The following is a 14,202-nucleotide window of genomic DNA, read 5'->3' on the forward strand; positions in this document are numbered from 1 at the left end:
AGCTCCCCCATTCCCTATCACGTGTTAGCCCCTCCCACCAGATATTTCATGGAGGTGTCAGTCAAAGAGGAGTTATTAAAATCAAGTCTAAGAGGAAATCAGATACTCCACATCCACCACCAGTGGAGAGCTGTCCCCCCCAAGGCACTGATGACACATGAAGCACACACACACACACACACACACACACACACACACACACACACACACACACACACACACACATCTCCATGCTCTCAGCCACTGGTCCTCAAATGGGGGTACTCCAGGGGGTACTTGAGAGTTAAAATATATACACAGTGAAGAAAATAAAGTATTTGATCCGCTGCGAATTTATAAATTCAGCCACTGAAAAAAAAAGCTAGAAAAGAAGCACTACGTGACGATACTGCCCTCTAGTGGACAGCACCAGCATTCCCCAATGGCGCTGGTTCTCAATTCTTTCATGTCACCCCCTCCCACCACCGCCACCAGCATTCTGCATACAATCACCTGATTATCAAAATGGATGAATAAAATGAGCTGAAATCACATCTGCAACAACTTTCCAAGTTAAGCTCAGTCTGTGCCGTTCTCACAACAGAGAAAAAGTGCAAATGCTCCTCATGTTCTCATTTTCCGCCCCTCCTGGGTGGCACACCCCACTATTTGAAGAAGAACATGTCATGGTCTTATGGTGGAACTACAGAAGATAAAAATGAATGGCCGTGGATAAAACATCTTTATAAAGAATAACCAGCTTTATTTGACTTTAAAGTTCCAAGGAAAAGCCTTGAACACACAAAAGAGCAAACAGGAACATTTAGCTTTTTGCTATGGCGCCGCCTTGTGGTCACTTGAGAGTCAGGCCGGTCTTGTCCTGGATCCAGCTGTTGTAGTTGGTCACTCGGACGTAGACGCCAGGACGCAGCTCCTTGGCGCAGCCTTCACCCCAACTTATGACCCCAAACAGGAAGAAGCGGCGGTCCACTTGGCACACCAGCGGCCCCCCCGAGTCACCCTGACAACAAGCCAGCATCAAATCAAGTTCTCAGCCAAACCTCGAGTGCAGACATACCTCACAGGCGTCCTGGCTCCAGTCGGGCCGAGCCGCGCAGAACATGTTCTCGCTGATCTTGTTTCCGTAGTAATCGCTTTGGCGACACACGCTGTCGGCGAGGAGGTCCACTCGCGCCTCACGGAGGTACTGGGAATGGTACCACAAGCCTGGGAACCAACACACTGGGTCAAAAGAGCGCACGTGAGCCTAGTCTGGAGTCCACGGACCCGCTTCTCACCATGCTTCTCCTTGCCGAAGCCAGCGATTTCACAGGTGAAACCCGGTGGGAGGTTCTGGCCCGGTGGAGGAAGGCAGACCGTCTTTACGCCGTGACTTTCCTGTGCACAACCACCTCGTTTGGACTTGAGCTTGATGAGTGCTGCAAGTCATCCGGTCTTGGATCAGTCATCAATCGGATCAACAGAACCTTCTGGTCCGGACTCACCGATGTCGTTGTCGTAATTTCCCTCTTGGTTGTCAAAGTCGGCATGAACGATGATCTGCTCCACCCTGAACGTTTGTTCAAGGGCGTCGTCGCTCTCATTCAGGGCGCTCTTGCCCAGAGTGACCCGGAAGCGGTTCTCTTTAGCCTGTGAACTGCAATACAGGAAGCATGTAGCCCAGCACCTTGTGCTAACAGGAAGTGATGTTGCTTCCTACCCGTCGGGGAAGCAGTGGGCGGCGGTGAGGACCCAGCAGCTGGAGATCAGACTGCCCCCGCAGCGGAACACCTTCTCTTTGGATCTGCTGCGCCAGAAGATGGCTGCCACCCACGGGTGCGACTCCACCGCGGCCACAGCCCCGCCCACAATCCTCATCTGCTTTCTTCGGGAGGGCTGGCCGCACGTCCACGCTGCTGCTGGGGGGTGGGAGAGAGTTACGTTTGGAGGAGGGAAAGATTCCAAAGACGGGGGCAAAGCTTACCTGGCTCAGGGGGCTCAGTGGACTCAGGGGGCGGAGGCGACGTCACCGGCTTGACTACAAAAGCGCCAAAGTTGAAAGATTCCAAGCAATACAAAAAAAAAGTCATCAGTGGAGAAGACACAGGAGCAAACAATGGAGGATGAGAGGAATCAAACATGAAAGATAAACTCCCGCTTTCACGTTCTGTCCACTTACCCCACCCAGCGCCGCATCGAGGAATGTCACAATATTCCCACAGCAGCTGCTGGTCCTTCCACACGTGACACCACGGCCTTCGCTTGTAGTGCAGATTCCTGGTGGACACAGAACACCTGGTTAGGTCCAGGACACGTTATGAATCTTCTACGGACGTTCTAAGACGCTGACATTGACGCTCAAAGCGATGCCAGCATGCTGTTACCATGGAGACATGTCATCTCCGGGGAACTTGTTCATCACCTGCAGTAGTTGTGTCTGCCGGCGTTGATGTCCGAGGTCAGGTAGCGCTCCCTGGACTCCAAGTCCCAGTCCTCACACGTCCGGCCGCTCTCCGACACAGATTGGAAGCCTCGGTAATAAAGTCCGACACCCTCGTAGCAGCCGGCGCCGGTGGCTGCACGTAGAGGGGTGTGTTAGAGGGTCCCGAGACGAGGGCGCTGATTGTACTCGTTCACCTGTTTCACAGAACGTTCCTTCAAAACCATCGGGACACAAGCAGAACATGTGCTGGCCCGTCGTCAGGCTCGGGACGGAAGTGCCTCCGTTGCGACAGATCCCTCCTAACGGATCACAGCACGCTCCGGTTAACCACAGCCATGAAGGAAGCCCGTCTGGGATCATTCCTGCTTCCGGGCCTTTCAAGTTGGAACCCGTCGGGACGCTACCCTCGCTCACCTGAGCTCCACAGCGACGAGAAGAGTGTCCGCCGTCTTCTGTCTTCCCTCGCCGAGCCCTGAGAGTGGGACAGGAAAAGTTGATGTCAAAGTCAAACGACAAGAGCAGAGGAAGACACACGTGTCCTTACAGCGCCTCCTGCTGACAGCGCCACCAACACCAGGATGAAAACACTCCCGCTCGCCATGGCGTCCTCGCAGCCTGTGAAGAGGTGGGTGGGGTCGCGGAGGAGGAGAGGAAGGGGCGGGGCCAGATGAGGGCCAAGACGAGATGATGTAGCAGGACACACAGGCATCACTCACAACATAACTACACAACATTTCACTCGTTAATTTCCTACAGTGCCTCCCCTCAGTAGGGTCACGGTGAGCTGGAGCCTATCCCAGCTGACTGTAAGATGCGGGGTTCCACCTGGGCTGATCCAACCAATCAGAGGACACGTATACATTCACACCTATGGACGGTGAGATGGGCATGTTAGCCACTGCACCACCATTCCGACATGTGTTTGAGTCTTTTTGTTTCAATGATAACACACCATAGGGGGTCAACGTGTCACTGCAAGCACGGCACCGTCACGTGACTGCATCAACCTGAAGGCGACATGATGCGTTCAAGGTGCTCGCTGAGAAGAAGCTCAGTCATGGCGTGTGTGAAAGTCAAATATGTACATTGGGATCCCGGAAGTCTTCCAGCAGAGTTCCTGCTTGGACGATGCTGCATTCGAGGGCGGTCGGAATTGGTCAACCTTGCACTCATTCTCAACAAGTTTTTCATTTATGCATACAGTATATTTTCAACATGACGTTTCTCTTGGATGAAGTAGGGTTATTCATAGTTAGAATGTCTAGACAAAAATGACTTTGCTAAGTCAAAAAGTTGTTTTTAGTTGTGTTATGTTATTTAAAGTTGCAAACTATGAAATATAATCATTCAATATGTATATTCAAGATGAGCTTAAAATAAAGTACACTGAGAAAAGGTGTGTCACTACATGTGTTCTGTTAACACATCATCACGTCACAAAAAAAAAAAACTTTCCACGTTCTTGTACGAGCCGACACACTTGAGAAGCTGTAATTCTAATGTCCGAGCAAGCCCTGAACGCCTCATCAGCTCTGGACCGGGCTCCAGCCAGTGAAGACCACGGCACCGAACATGGGAAGCAGCGACAGCAAACTTCACTTCAGGAAGGCAGTGATCCAACTCACCACCAGAACCCAGGTCAGAAGTTCTGACGGCGCCAAAAGGTAGTATTGACACGCGCAATTTTAGGCAGCGAGATAAACTTGACGGTTCCAGATGGCGGCTTCGACTGCAGCCCAGACCGCCGAACACGACCGGAGCCGCTGGGAAAACACTGCCGGCATTCTGCTGGATAGGCATTTTTAATACGCTTAGTGTTTGTCTCCCAAACTTAACGTGACGTCACTTTTTCCAACGTGTTGACTGACAGGTGGCAGTCACGAACATGAGTGTGGCACGTGACCAACATTTGCGTGTGCGTGTGCGTGTGCGTGTGTGCGTGTCAGCCCGTGGAAGCGACAGACAATACGTTTTGGGATCAGTTCTGGGCCGACGCTTCTACCACGGTCCAGGATGTCTTTGCCCTGGTTCCGGCGGCTGAGATCCGAGCTGTGAGGGAGGAATCTCCATCCAACCTGGCAACACTTTGCTACAAGGTCGGTGTGCGTGCTCGTGAAGGTCATAGGTGACTGCAGTAACAATGTGATGGCATCACTTCCTGTTGCCCAGACGGTGGAGAAACTGGTCCAGAGCGCCGAGCGCGGCTGCCCCTCCGACAGGGACCGCCAGGTGGTCCTGAACTGCACGCGGCTGCTGACGCGCGTCTTGCCCTTCATCTATGAGGATGCCGACTGGCGAGGCTTCTTCTGGTCCACTGTGCCTGGCGCCGCCAGGAGCGTGGTACGCTGCAGAAAAAGTTCTAGAATGAGGATGTCGACATTCCCCCCGCCCCCCGAGTGGCTCTGGTTCTCTGGTTACCTGCATGGTGGGGGCCACGGTCCGAACACTGCTTGTATTGTCCCTCCACCCCCAGTGGCCAAGAGGGGACTCAATGGAAACCGCACATCCATCAAATAGTCGTTTGACTCCACCCACTTGAATTGTTGATTCATTTGGGGGTAGCTTAGTTAGCAAAGGTGACGTCTCATGCTCATGTACCAATCACATCCCTCATCCAACTCTTCCTTTCATGTCATGTCTTCAGTGCGTGGAGGAAGATGATCATGATGATGATGAAGGTCGGCCCCTCGCTGAATCCCTCCTCCTCGCCATTGCCGACCTTCTCTTCTGTCCAGACTTCACCATCAAGAGGAGCCGCCAGGTGGGTGCTCACAACTCCTCCTTATGATAAGCTAGGCTAACTCTCAAAGCCCCCAGTGACAAGCTAACAAGGCGTGTTGTTAGCTTAGCTGCTATCTTCACTCAGTTAATGACTGACGAGCAGCCATGTTTGACTAGTGGGCGGAGACAGCAAACACCCACAGAGCACAGGAGGGGGAGCACCACGGAGCTTCAGTGTAGTGAAACTACAGTCAAAATATTTACAGACACAAACATGGCGGCCACGCATGTGTTTGTGCTCAATCAGCGCTTATTCCAGGTCACGTGCGCTTAGAACAATGTGACCATGTGGTCCTTCAAGCTAACATTAGCTGCTACCTATGTCAGTCACAGGGAGTCAGCGTTGACGTGGAGTTCATCGACAGCTGCGAGTACATCTGGGAGGCGGGCGTCGGCTTCGCTCAGTCGCCGCCGCTCAACTCCGCCCACGACAGCAACAGGTAAGACCACGCCTCCCCTCCAAAATGCCCCATAAGTTGTCGTGTGTTAGAGTGGCCATGTTTTTGTGTCTGAGGGTGGAGCTTCTAAAGCTGCTCCTCACCTGCTTCTCGGAGGTCCTCTATCTCCCGCCGTCGGCCGCCGCCAACGCCTGGGTGACCTTCTTCTGTTCTTCAGCAAACAGGTAACGCACGCACACGCACACACACCTGTGTCAGGGCCAGTGTGAGCGTGTGCGCATGTGGCCACAGACACGCTCTCCCGCTCTTCACCTCGCTGCTCAATGTGATTTGCGCCTACGACCCGGCGGGATACGGCATCCCGTACAACCACCTGCTCTTCTCCGACCACCGCGAGCTGCTGGTGGAACAAGCCCTGCAGGTTCTCATCGTCACTCTGGAGCGGCGGACCAGCCCGCCTCCCGCCGTGGACGCCAGCGTGGTGACCTTAGGAGGGGAGGAGCCCGACGTGAGGATGACGCTATATCCCCTACGCAAAACACCAACTGGATGTTTTAACACCTTCTTGTCTTTTCCAGTCGAGCGCCCCTGAGAACCTGTTTGTGAATTACCTCTCCCGGATCCACCGTGAAGAGGTGGCGTGCCGAGCCCTGAAGCTGGTCGCCATCTTTGCTCTGACTACTGACTGACGCTGTTTGTCCTTCAGGACCTGAGCTTCATCCTGAAAGGACTGAGCCGCCTCCTCAACAACCCGCTGGTGCAGACCTACCTGCCACACTCCAGCAAGAAGATCCACTTCCACCAGGAGCTGCTCATCCTCTTCTGGAAGTTCTGCCACTTCAACAAAGTAAAGTTGCACCTTGTTTGGACCTTTCAGGTCTAATGCTAATACTAACAATAACGTGCTTGTGTGCGTAGAAGTTTCTTTTTTTTGTGCTGAAGAGCAGCGACGTTCTGGATCTGCTCATCCCGATCCTCTTCTTCCTCAACGAAGGCCGTGCTGATCAGTGTGAGTGCCCAGCGGTCACTCACGTATGCGTGTGCTCTAGTTGTTCAGTCGTGTTGAAAAGTCCATCAAGTGTTCCTGTGGATCTTCAGCTGCTGTGGGTCTGGTGCACATGGGTGTGTTCATCCTGCTGTTGCTGAGCGGCGAGAGGAACTTCGGCGTGCGTCTCAACAAGCCATTCACGCTGCGCATCCCCATGGACATTCCGGTCTTCAGCGGGACCCACGCTGACCTGCTGGTGGTGGTAAGACAGCCTGTCAGCACGTCAGTGTCACGCCTTTGACCACGCATGGTGCTCTTGTCCTCCTCAGATCTTCCACAGAATGATGACCAGTGGACATCAGCGCCTGCAGCCGCTCTTTGACTGCCTGCTCACCATCATCGTAAACAGTGAGTTTGCTCCTTGCAGGCAGAGTCCAGGCCAGCGATGTGCTCATTTGTGTGTGCTGTAGTTTCTCCTTACCTGAAGAGTTTGTCCATGGTGGCGTCCAACAAGCTGCTGCACCTGCTGGAAGTCTTCTCCTCGCCGCACTTCCTTTTCACTGCCATCCACAACCACCAGCTGGTCTTCTTCCTGCTGGAGGTCTTCAACAACATCATCCAGTATCAGTTTGATGGTGAGAAGTGGGACGCAGACCCTTCTCCGAGCCCTGGATCCCGCCACTCACCCGCTCTGACCCCTCCTCACAGGGAACAGCAACCTGGTTTACACCCTCATCCGGAAGAGGAGCGTCTTCCACCATCTGGCCAACCTGCCGGGGGATGCACTGTCCATTCAGAAGGTGCTGCAGAAGAAGAGGAGGAAGTCCGGAATGTCCAGGAGCAACTCCTTCGAGACGGGATCGTCGGTTAGACCCCCAGCGCGCGATGCCGCAGAGCCCGGAATGCCAGGTTGGGATCTTCTGGTCCTCTTGCAGACCCAACTTGAGTTCTACCCTCGGTCACGTGACGTCGTTGTCTTTTAGGAATGGACAAGACAACCGACAAGTCTCAGGTGAGTGACGACATCGTGGCCGCTTCAGAACCACCGCAGACCGCTGCAGACTGCAGCGCCATCGCCGGGGCCAGCGACACAGAGTCCAACTCGGAGAGAGACCAAGAGGTACTTTGGCGTGTCTTTCATGTCCACTCGCTCTGCAGTCCGCTTCCACTTCTTTCTTTCCCGTCAGATGACTCCATCGCACACTGAAGCCGGTAGTCTAGAATCGAGCGTCTCGTCTTGTTCGTCCTCCTGGACTGCCAGCCCGGACTGGGTCAGTCCCTCTCTTTTGGCACGCTGTCATGCCAGCAAGATGCGTCACGCTTGCTGTGATTTCAGGTGCTGTCCTGGAGGTCCAAGCTTCCTCTGCAGACCATCATGCGACTGCTGCAGGTTCTGGTCCCTCAGGTGGAGAAGATTTGCATCGACAAGTAAGAAAGAATCCTTTTATCGTTTGTCATTTGTCCTCCTCATATTCATCCTCCTCCTCAGGGGTTTGACCGATGAGTCTGAGATCCTGAAATTCCTCCAACACGGAACGCTGGTCGGCCTCCTGCCGGTACCACATCCCATCCTGATCCGCAAGTCCCAAGTGAACGCCAGCACGTCCTCGTGGTTCCGCACGTACATGTGGGGTGTGGTCTACTTACGGTGAGCTGCCAGCGACCGATGGCAGGAAATTGTCTCCTTTTGACGCACGTGGACTCCTTTCATTTCTGGCTCTTGTTACCTGTAGCAACGTGGATCCTCCAGTCTGGTACGACACAGACATACGACTCTTTGAGATCCAGAGAACTTAAACCAGCCTCTTCTCAGCAGACCCGCTGCCAAAGTCATCATCAACACAGCATGTAGTGTGTCATGTAACCTGGCATGTCATGTCATGTACTGTAGTGTGACATGCAATGTGGCATGCAGTATGTAATGTAGCGTGACGTGTAGTGTAACATGTACCGTAGCATGGCATGTAGTGTGACATGTAATGTCATATAGTGTGACACGCAATATGACATGCAACATGGCATGCAGTATGTCATTTAGTATGATATGTAATGTGCCATGTAGTGTCTCATATTGTAGTGTATCATGTAGCGTGACATGCAATGTGGCATGCAGTATGTCATGTAGTGTGATACGTAATGTTCCATGTAGTGTGTCATATTGTAGTGTATCATGTAGCATGACATGTAGTGTGTCGTGTACTGTGACATGCAATGTGGCATGCAGTATTTCACGTAGCATGACATGTAGTCTTGTATTGTTGTTTCTCATGTAGTGTGATCTGATTACCCTGCAAAGCAAAAGGCCAAAGGTAATGAAACCTTTCACAATAAAAGCGACATCTTGTAGTATTTCACGCACGTGCACAATACAAGGTTGAAGTCAAGCGAGCAAACTGCTGTTTCACATTAGTTTTTCACTGGAAGTCTTCATTCTGACTTCCGCCTCGTCTAATTTGCCCAGTCCCGCCCCTCCCAGACAACCTGCCCCCCTCGTGCTCGTCTCCGAGCAACCGCGCACGTACGCGTCCGCCCTTACGCGCCTTCCTTTCTAGGCTGGGGAGTCCGGACTTGAGCGTGTGCGAAGGTCCAGACGGACATGGAGGCGGAACGTAAGTGAGTCATGGACGACCGGTACCACCGGGCCGCCCGGGACGGCCTCGTGGACGCGCTCAAAGAAGCGACGCCGAAGCAGCTGAACGCTCCGGACGAGGACGGGATGACACCCACTTTATGGGCCGCCTACCGCGGAAACATGGACGCGCTCAGAACCATCGTTGCCAGAGGGTGAGTCCATGGATTACCTGACTCACCTGAGAAGTTTAGCCTATTATTTACTGTGTATGTGCATGTGTACATAAACACTACATGACTGTGGAGCACTTCCCGTAACCTCACAAACATTTAAGCCCCGCCCCCTCGGCCAGTGTTGCTCTTTGCATTTTAATGTCCTCATTACGCACAAACGTCACCGTGCACGCTCATCCATGACACGTCTCTTATCTGCGTGCACGCTCACGTGCGCTCTTTGCAGATAACGCGGCGGTAAGTTTACACGGCGCCGTGATAAGACACTATTCATGGCTCGCACGGCTTTGAGAGCGTGCGCGGACCCCAGGTCAAGGGTCACCACAGCAGGTAGACAGAATAAGCTATTAGCATGATCACTTCCTGTGTTGAGAGGTGACACGGTCGCCATGGCGATGAAAACTTTAGGTCAGTCATGCAGCATGTTCACGGATGGACCGCGTGGAGGTCGCCCCCCACGAGACGTTTGTGATGTCGGCCATGCTGAGCGCCTTGCACATAAATAATGCAGTGCCAGCTGTCAATCATTCGTTAGTGGGCGGGGCTACAGTGTTCATAAATCACATCACATCATCTTTAGGCTCACTGAGCGATCATATTGCAGTGTGACAACATGTTTGTCACCTTTCAAAATAAAAGCCTAAAAGTCAGCAAGCTGTGTGTGTGTATGTGTGCAGAGGTGACCCAGACAAGTGTGACATTTGGGGCAACACACCGCTCCACTTGGCAGCCGCCAACGGCCATCATGCCTGTTTGTCTTTCCTGGTGGCGTTTGGGGCCAACGTGTGGTGTCTGGACAACGATTACCACACGCCGCTGGACATGGCCGCCGCCAAAGGCCACATGGAATGCGTCCGCTACCTGGATTCCATTGCCGCCAAGCAGATCACACTCAATCCCAAGCTGGTCGGCAAGCTCAAGGCGCGAGCGTTCCGAGCCGCCGAGCGCCGTGTCAAAGAATGTGTCCAACTTCAGGAGAGGCACCGCCAACGTATGGAGAAGCAATCCGCCAAGGAGGCGGGCGCTTTGGACGACTTGGACGCCATTAGCGTCTACAGCTACACGAGCGGCAGCACGCTGAGCCGCAGGTTCAACGCCTCCAATTTGTCGAACTCGCAGGTGCTCGTCTCCACGTGTCTTGACATGTTTGAACATAACATCCTGTCCTTTAGCTTCACAACATGCTAACCAGCCAACCTCATCTCTCTGCTCAGGCCACGCTGCATTCCACGGCGAAGAGCAAGGCCAAGATTCAGAAGAAACTGGAGAAGAAGAAGCAGGTGGACGGAACATTCAAGATCTCCGAAGACGGGAGGAAGAGCGTGCGCTCGCTGTCCGGCCTGCAGCTGGGAAACGACGTCATGTTCCTCCGACAGGGAAGCTACGCCGACACCAGCGAGCGCTTTTGCCTCGACATCCGTGACATGTTCCCGCACGACGACGACGCTCTCTCTCGTGCCATGAGCGACCCTGGCCTCCACGAGGCTGCGTATTCAGAGATCAGCGCCGACTCGGGACGGGACTCACTCTTCACTCGCCCTGGGCTCGGGACCATGGTGTTCCGCAGGAACTACGCCAGGGGGGCGGCGTTCGGCGTCAGATGGCGCGATGAAGCGAGCGTCGCAGGAAGTGAGCCTGCAGGACGAGCGCCAAACGTCCGTCTACGGGGTCGACTTCCTCGCCACTCGTCCAGTTTTGACAAGGACAGCATTAAGAGTGCTCTGAGCCCGTGGGAGGAGTCTGATGCGAGCCTGGACGAGGACCTAGAGCCGCAAAGTAGTCCGCTAGAGACATTTCTGGTGTCGCACAACCTCGCAGAGTTCATCGTCATCTTCAGGCGGGAAAAGATTGACCTGGAAGCTCTGCTGATTTGTTCCGACCAGGATCTCAGCAGCGTCCACGTCCCGCTGGGCCCGCGCAAGAAGATACTTGAAGCCTGCAAGAGACGCCGGGACACCTTGGGAGGGCCGGACGCCATCGAGGACACATATCTATGAAGTTGTTTTTGTGCATGCCACACTGCTTCCTTGTGTTACTGGACCTTTGCAGGTGGGAGGGGCTGAAGATACTTTGCAGCCTGTAAAGAAGCCAAACGGCACCCCCTGGTGGCTGCTGGGTGTAACATATATATGACTATGTGCGATGCCACGGTGGCCTAGTGGTTAGCATGTTGGCCACACAGTCAGGAGATCTGGAAGATGTGGGTTCGAATCTTTGCTGGAGTTTTCTCCAGGTACTCCGGCTTTCTCCCACATTCCAAAACATGCATGTTAGGTATGAATGTGAGTTCATATCCCTGTGATTGGCTGCCCGTAGTCAGCTGACATGGGCTCCAGCGTACCCCTGCGACCCTTGTGAGGACAAGCGGCATGGAAAATGGATGGACGGATGACTAAGAGTGCTGGGTCGTCACCGCTATCGTGTGTCACTCAAGGACCGCCCGTATTTTCAGCTGTTTTTTGCATGGAAGACGCTTGGCTAGATATTTAACATTTCGTTGATACCATTTGCATGTTTGTAATGTGAAGAAAAAACAAGTTTTTTATTCAAAGAAGCTGAAGGTCTGCTGTGTGCTTTCATGTCGGAGGAAAGAAGAGGGAAACCTGATAAGTGGGAGGGTTTATGAGGAAAGGGGGCGGGGCCTGGTACCAAAGAGGACTTTCGCAATGTTGCCTTTGCACTGCACTTTGCACGGGAGATAGCTGACGCACTTTGAGGACTGACATGACGGCACCAGAGGGGACCACCTGGTCCGAGAAGAGCGTGAGGGGGGAGGATGGTCCTGACGAGTCTGTGATGGTGGAGCTGAGCAGGATGGTGCAGACCCTGGTGAAGGAGAGCAGCTGGTGGGAGAGGAGGGGCTTTGACTGCAGCATCCTGGCGGCAGCCTTCCTCTGCCTGCCTGTCGGTATGAACTCTTTCTGGAATGTTCCTTCGAAAGATATCCTTTTAAGGTTTCCTTTAGAGGCAAAAACCGCAAGAGAAGAAATCTTATCTTTACTTACGTAACATCCACACGTCCTTTGCCTGCATCTGCCATGTTTGATGTTTGTGTTACCGTGACGATGCGAAGACAAACTGTCTATTGGCTGTAGCGTGTGTGTGTTGCAGCCTTCCTGCTGCTGCGTTCAGGTGACGTGCTGTGCTTCACATGCGGCCTACTGCTGATGGGCGTAGCTCATGCCACTATCACAGTCAAGGGGAACCACCTTGCCAGTCACGGGGCGCTGAGCGAGTCGCCAACGTGGACCAAGTTCTGGGCCGTCTTCTTTATCGAGGTCAGAGGTTAAAAGTGCAACCTCGTAAGCTAAAGCTAAGCTAGGCTGGTTAGTGATGTTCTGGGAGGCGGGTCACGTGACGTGTGAAGGTGCTGTGTTGTCAGATCTGCGGCACGTTCTCAGCGCAGGCCGGCGTGCACGCGCACGTGAAGCTGCATCACGCTCACACCAACGTCATCGGCCTGGGCGACTCCAGCTCGTGGAAGGTGCCCCGCCTCCCTCGCCTGGTTTACCTCTTCATTGCGCCACTCGCGCTGCCGATCATCACGCCGCTCGTTGCTGTGGGTGAGTCCACCGGCCGAGTCCGTCCCACTCCAGAACCTTCCGTCAAATCATCTGTGACGACCTGTGACCTGCAGCTCATCTCCAAGGACGCTCGGCGTGGCTGGTGGCGAGGACGCTGCTGATGATCCTGCTGGGTCTGTACGCTCAGTACTGGCTGCTCGTCAACGTGTCCGGGTTCCGCACGCCACTTAGTGCTGCGCTGTGCATGTTGGCGTGCAGAGCCATGTTCTCCTTGCCCTTCATCCACGTCAACATCTTCCAAGTGAGACTCTGGACTCGAACGCACCCTGAACTGCGACCTGTTACCAAACTAAAGACCGTGTTGCCATCTTTGCAGCACATCGGCCTGCCCATGTTCAGTCAGAGCCGCCGACCCAAGCGGATCGTCCAGATGACGCACGGCGTGCTGAACCTGCAGCGGAATCTTCTGCTGGACTGGACCTTTGGACACTCGCTCATCAGCTGCCACGTGGAGCACCACCTCTTCCCCTTCCTGTCCGACAACATGTGCCTGAAGGTGTGTGTGTGCGTGTGCGTGTTTGAGACAGTGACCTCACACCCTCTCCCCTGCAGGTGAAGCCCGTGGTGAGCCGTTACCTGAACGCCAAGAAACTTCCATATCAGGAGGACGCTTACATTTCCCGCCTTGGCCTTTTCTTCCACAAATATCAAGAGCTGATGGTGGCAGCCCCCCCCATCACTGAGCTGGTTGGCCTGAAGTGATCACGTGACCCGCGGTGACAAACGAGACTGATCATATTTCTTTACACTTCAAGACTGTTTGAGCCTTTAACTTTCCCGATTGACCCTGAATGCAACATTGGCCATGGCAACAAATAAAAAAAACAAAAGTTTGTTGGTAGTTTTCATCATTGAATGTACACGCTCATTAAACTCAAGCCTTATTCGGACTCGCTCACTTTGCTGTCAGTGTGACCGTGCGATGGAAGAGCCATGTGTCATACGTTCAACAAGTAGTCCTAACTGCAAGCTAAAAGGTGGAGCCTGGAGGCTGGCTAGACTTTGAAGTGATCAAGGACGATCAATATTTGTAGTTCTAAACGTAATTAAGATGCTTTTATTCACTTTTTTGTCTCTCTTACGAGGTTCTGCTTTATTCCTACGGTATCTGTTACAGCATCATATGCAAATAATATGCAAATTAGCTGATGGCATTATCTAGCGACTTCTAGTTCAGCCATTAGCTACTTTTCCTACTGAGGAACAGTGAATGGTCATGTGACA

The 14,202-nt window shown here is 53.4% G+C and overlaps 4 protein-coding genes across 7 annotated transcripts; 3 read left to right on the top strand and 1 right to left on the bottom strand.

The window, feature by feature from the left end:
* Positions 1 to 740: 740 nt before the first annotated feature.
* On the bottom strand, positions 741 to 5,013 carry plaub (plasminogen activator, urokinase b). Of its 4 annotated transcripts, XM_054768881.1 has the most exons (14): positions 4,841 to 5,013; positions 3,508 to 4,767; positions 3,375 to 3,429; positions 2,967 to 3,290; positions 2,837 to 2,894; positions 2,617 to 2,721; positions 2,402 to 2,555; positions 2,159 to 2,256; positions 1,964 to 2,017; positions 1,700 to 1,898; positions 1,485 to 1,636; positions 1,278 to 1,418; positions 1,058 to 1,206; positions 741 to 1,000 (listed from the first exon to the last, which is right to left on the bottom strand). In XM_054768881.1, exons 4-14 carry the CDS (start codon positions 3,129 to 3,131, stop codon positions 833 to 835), a joined length of 1,443 nt encoding a protein of 480 aa, XP_054624856.1. In that variant the 5' UTR covers positions 3,132 to 3,290; positions 3,375 to 3,429; positions 3,508 to 4,767; positions 4,841 to 5,013; the 3' UTR covers positions 741 to 832. The 4 variants fall into 4 exon arrangements, with proteins under 4 accessions (XP_054624856.1, XP_054624858.1, XP_054624854.1 ...); XM_054768883.1 differs by having other exon boundaries at positions 1,700 to 1,895; positions 3,375 to 4,767; XM_054768879.1 differs by having other exon boundaries at positions 3,375 to 4,767.
* hid1b (HID1 domain containing b) lies at positions 3,888 to 8,933 on the top strand. Its single transcript, XM_054768878.1, has 19 exons — positions 3,888 to 4,060; positions 4,369 to 4,518; positions 4,592 to 4,762; positions 5,067 to 5,183; positions 5,531 to 5,643; positions 5,718 to 5,825; positions 5,893 to 6,109; positions 6,180 to 6,236; positions 6,308 to 6,448; positions 6,520 to 6,610; positions 6,700 to 6,851; positions 6,919 to 6,997; positions 7,060 to 7,224; positions 7,298 to 7,498; positions 7,573 to 7,709; positions 7,777 to 7,860; positions 7,926 to 8,017; positions 8,079 to 8,237; positions 8,323 to 8,933. Exons 1-19 carry the CDS (start codon positions 3,995 to 3,997, stop codon positions 8,384 to 8,386), a joined length of 2,364 nt encoding a protein of 787 aa, XP_054624853.1. The 5' UTR covers positions 3,888 to 3,994; the 3' UTR covers positions 8,387 to 8,933.
* A 180-nt stretch (positions 8,934 to 9,113) lies between these two features.
* Positions 9,114 to 11,999, top strand: LOC129177592 (pre-mRNA splicing regulator USH1G-like). Its single transcript, XM_054768884.1, has 3 exons — positions 9,114 to 9,373; positions 10,072 to 10,513; positions 10,609 to 11,999. The coding sequence occupies exons 1-3, from the start codon at positions 9,210 to 9,212 to the stop codon at positions 11,389 to 11,391; spliced, it is 1,389 nt and encodes a 462-aa protein (XP_054624859.1). The 5' UTR covers positions 9,114 to 9,209; the 3' UTR covers positions 11,392 to 11,999.
* Positions 12,000 to 12,057: 58 nt separating this feature from the next.
* On the top strand, positions 12,058 to 13,811 carry fads6 (fatty acid desaturase 6). The gene is made up of 6 exons (XM_054768885.1): positions 12,058 to 12,302; positions 12,506 to 12,672; positions 12,777 to 12,957; positions 13,032 to 13,219; positions 13,295 to 13,474; positions 13,531 to 13,811. The coding sequence occupies exons 1-6, from the start codon at positions 12,119 to 12,121 to the stop codon at positions 13,678 to 13,680; spliced, it is 1,050 nt and encodes a 349-aa protein (XP_054624860.1). The 5' UTR covers positions 12,058 to 12,118; the 3' UTR covers positions 13,681 to 13,811.
* Positions 13,812 to 14,202: the final 391 nt, after the last annotated feature.

The sequence above is a fragment of the Dunckerocampus dactyliophorus genome, chromosome 2, assembly GCF_027744805.1.
Source record: "Dunckerocampus dactyliophorus isolate RoL2022-P2 chromosome 2, RoL_Ddac_1.1, whole genome shotgun sequence".
Lineage (NCBI taxonomy): Eukaryota > Metazoa > Chordata > Actinopteri > Syngnathiformes > Syngnathidae > Dunckerocampus > Dunckerocampus dactyliophorus.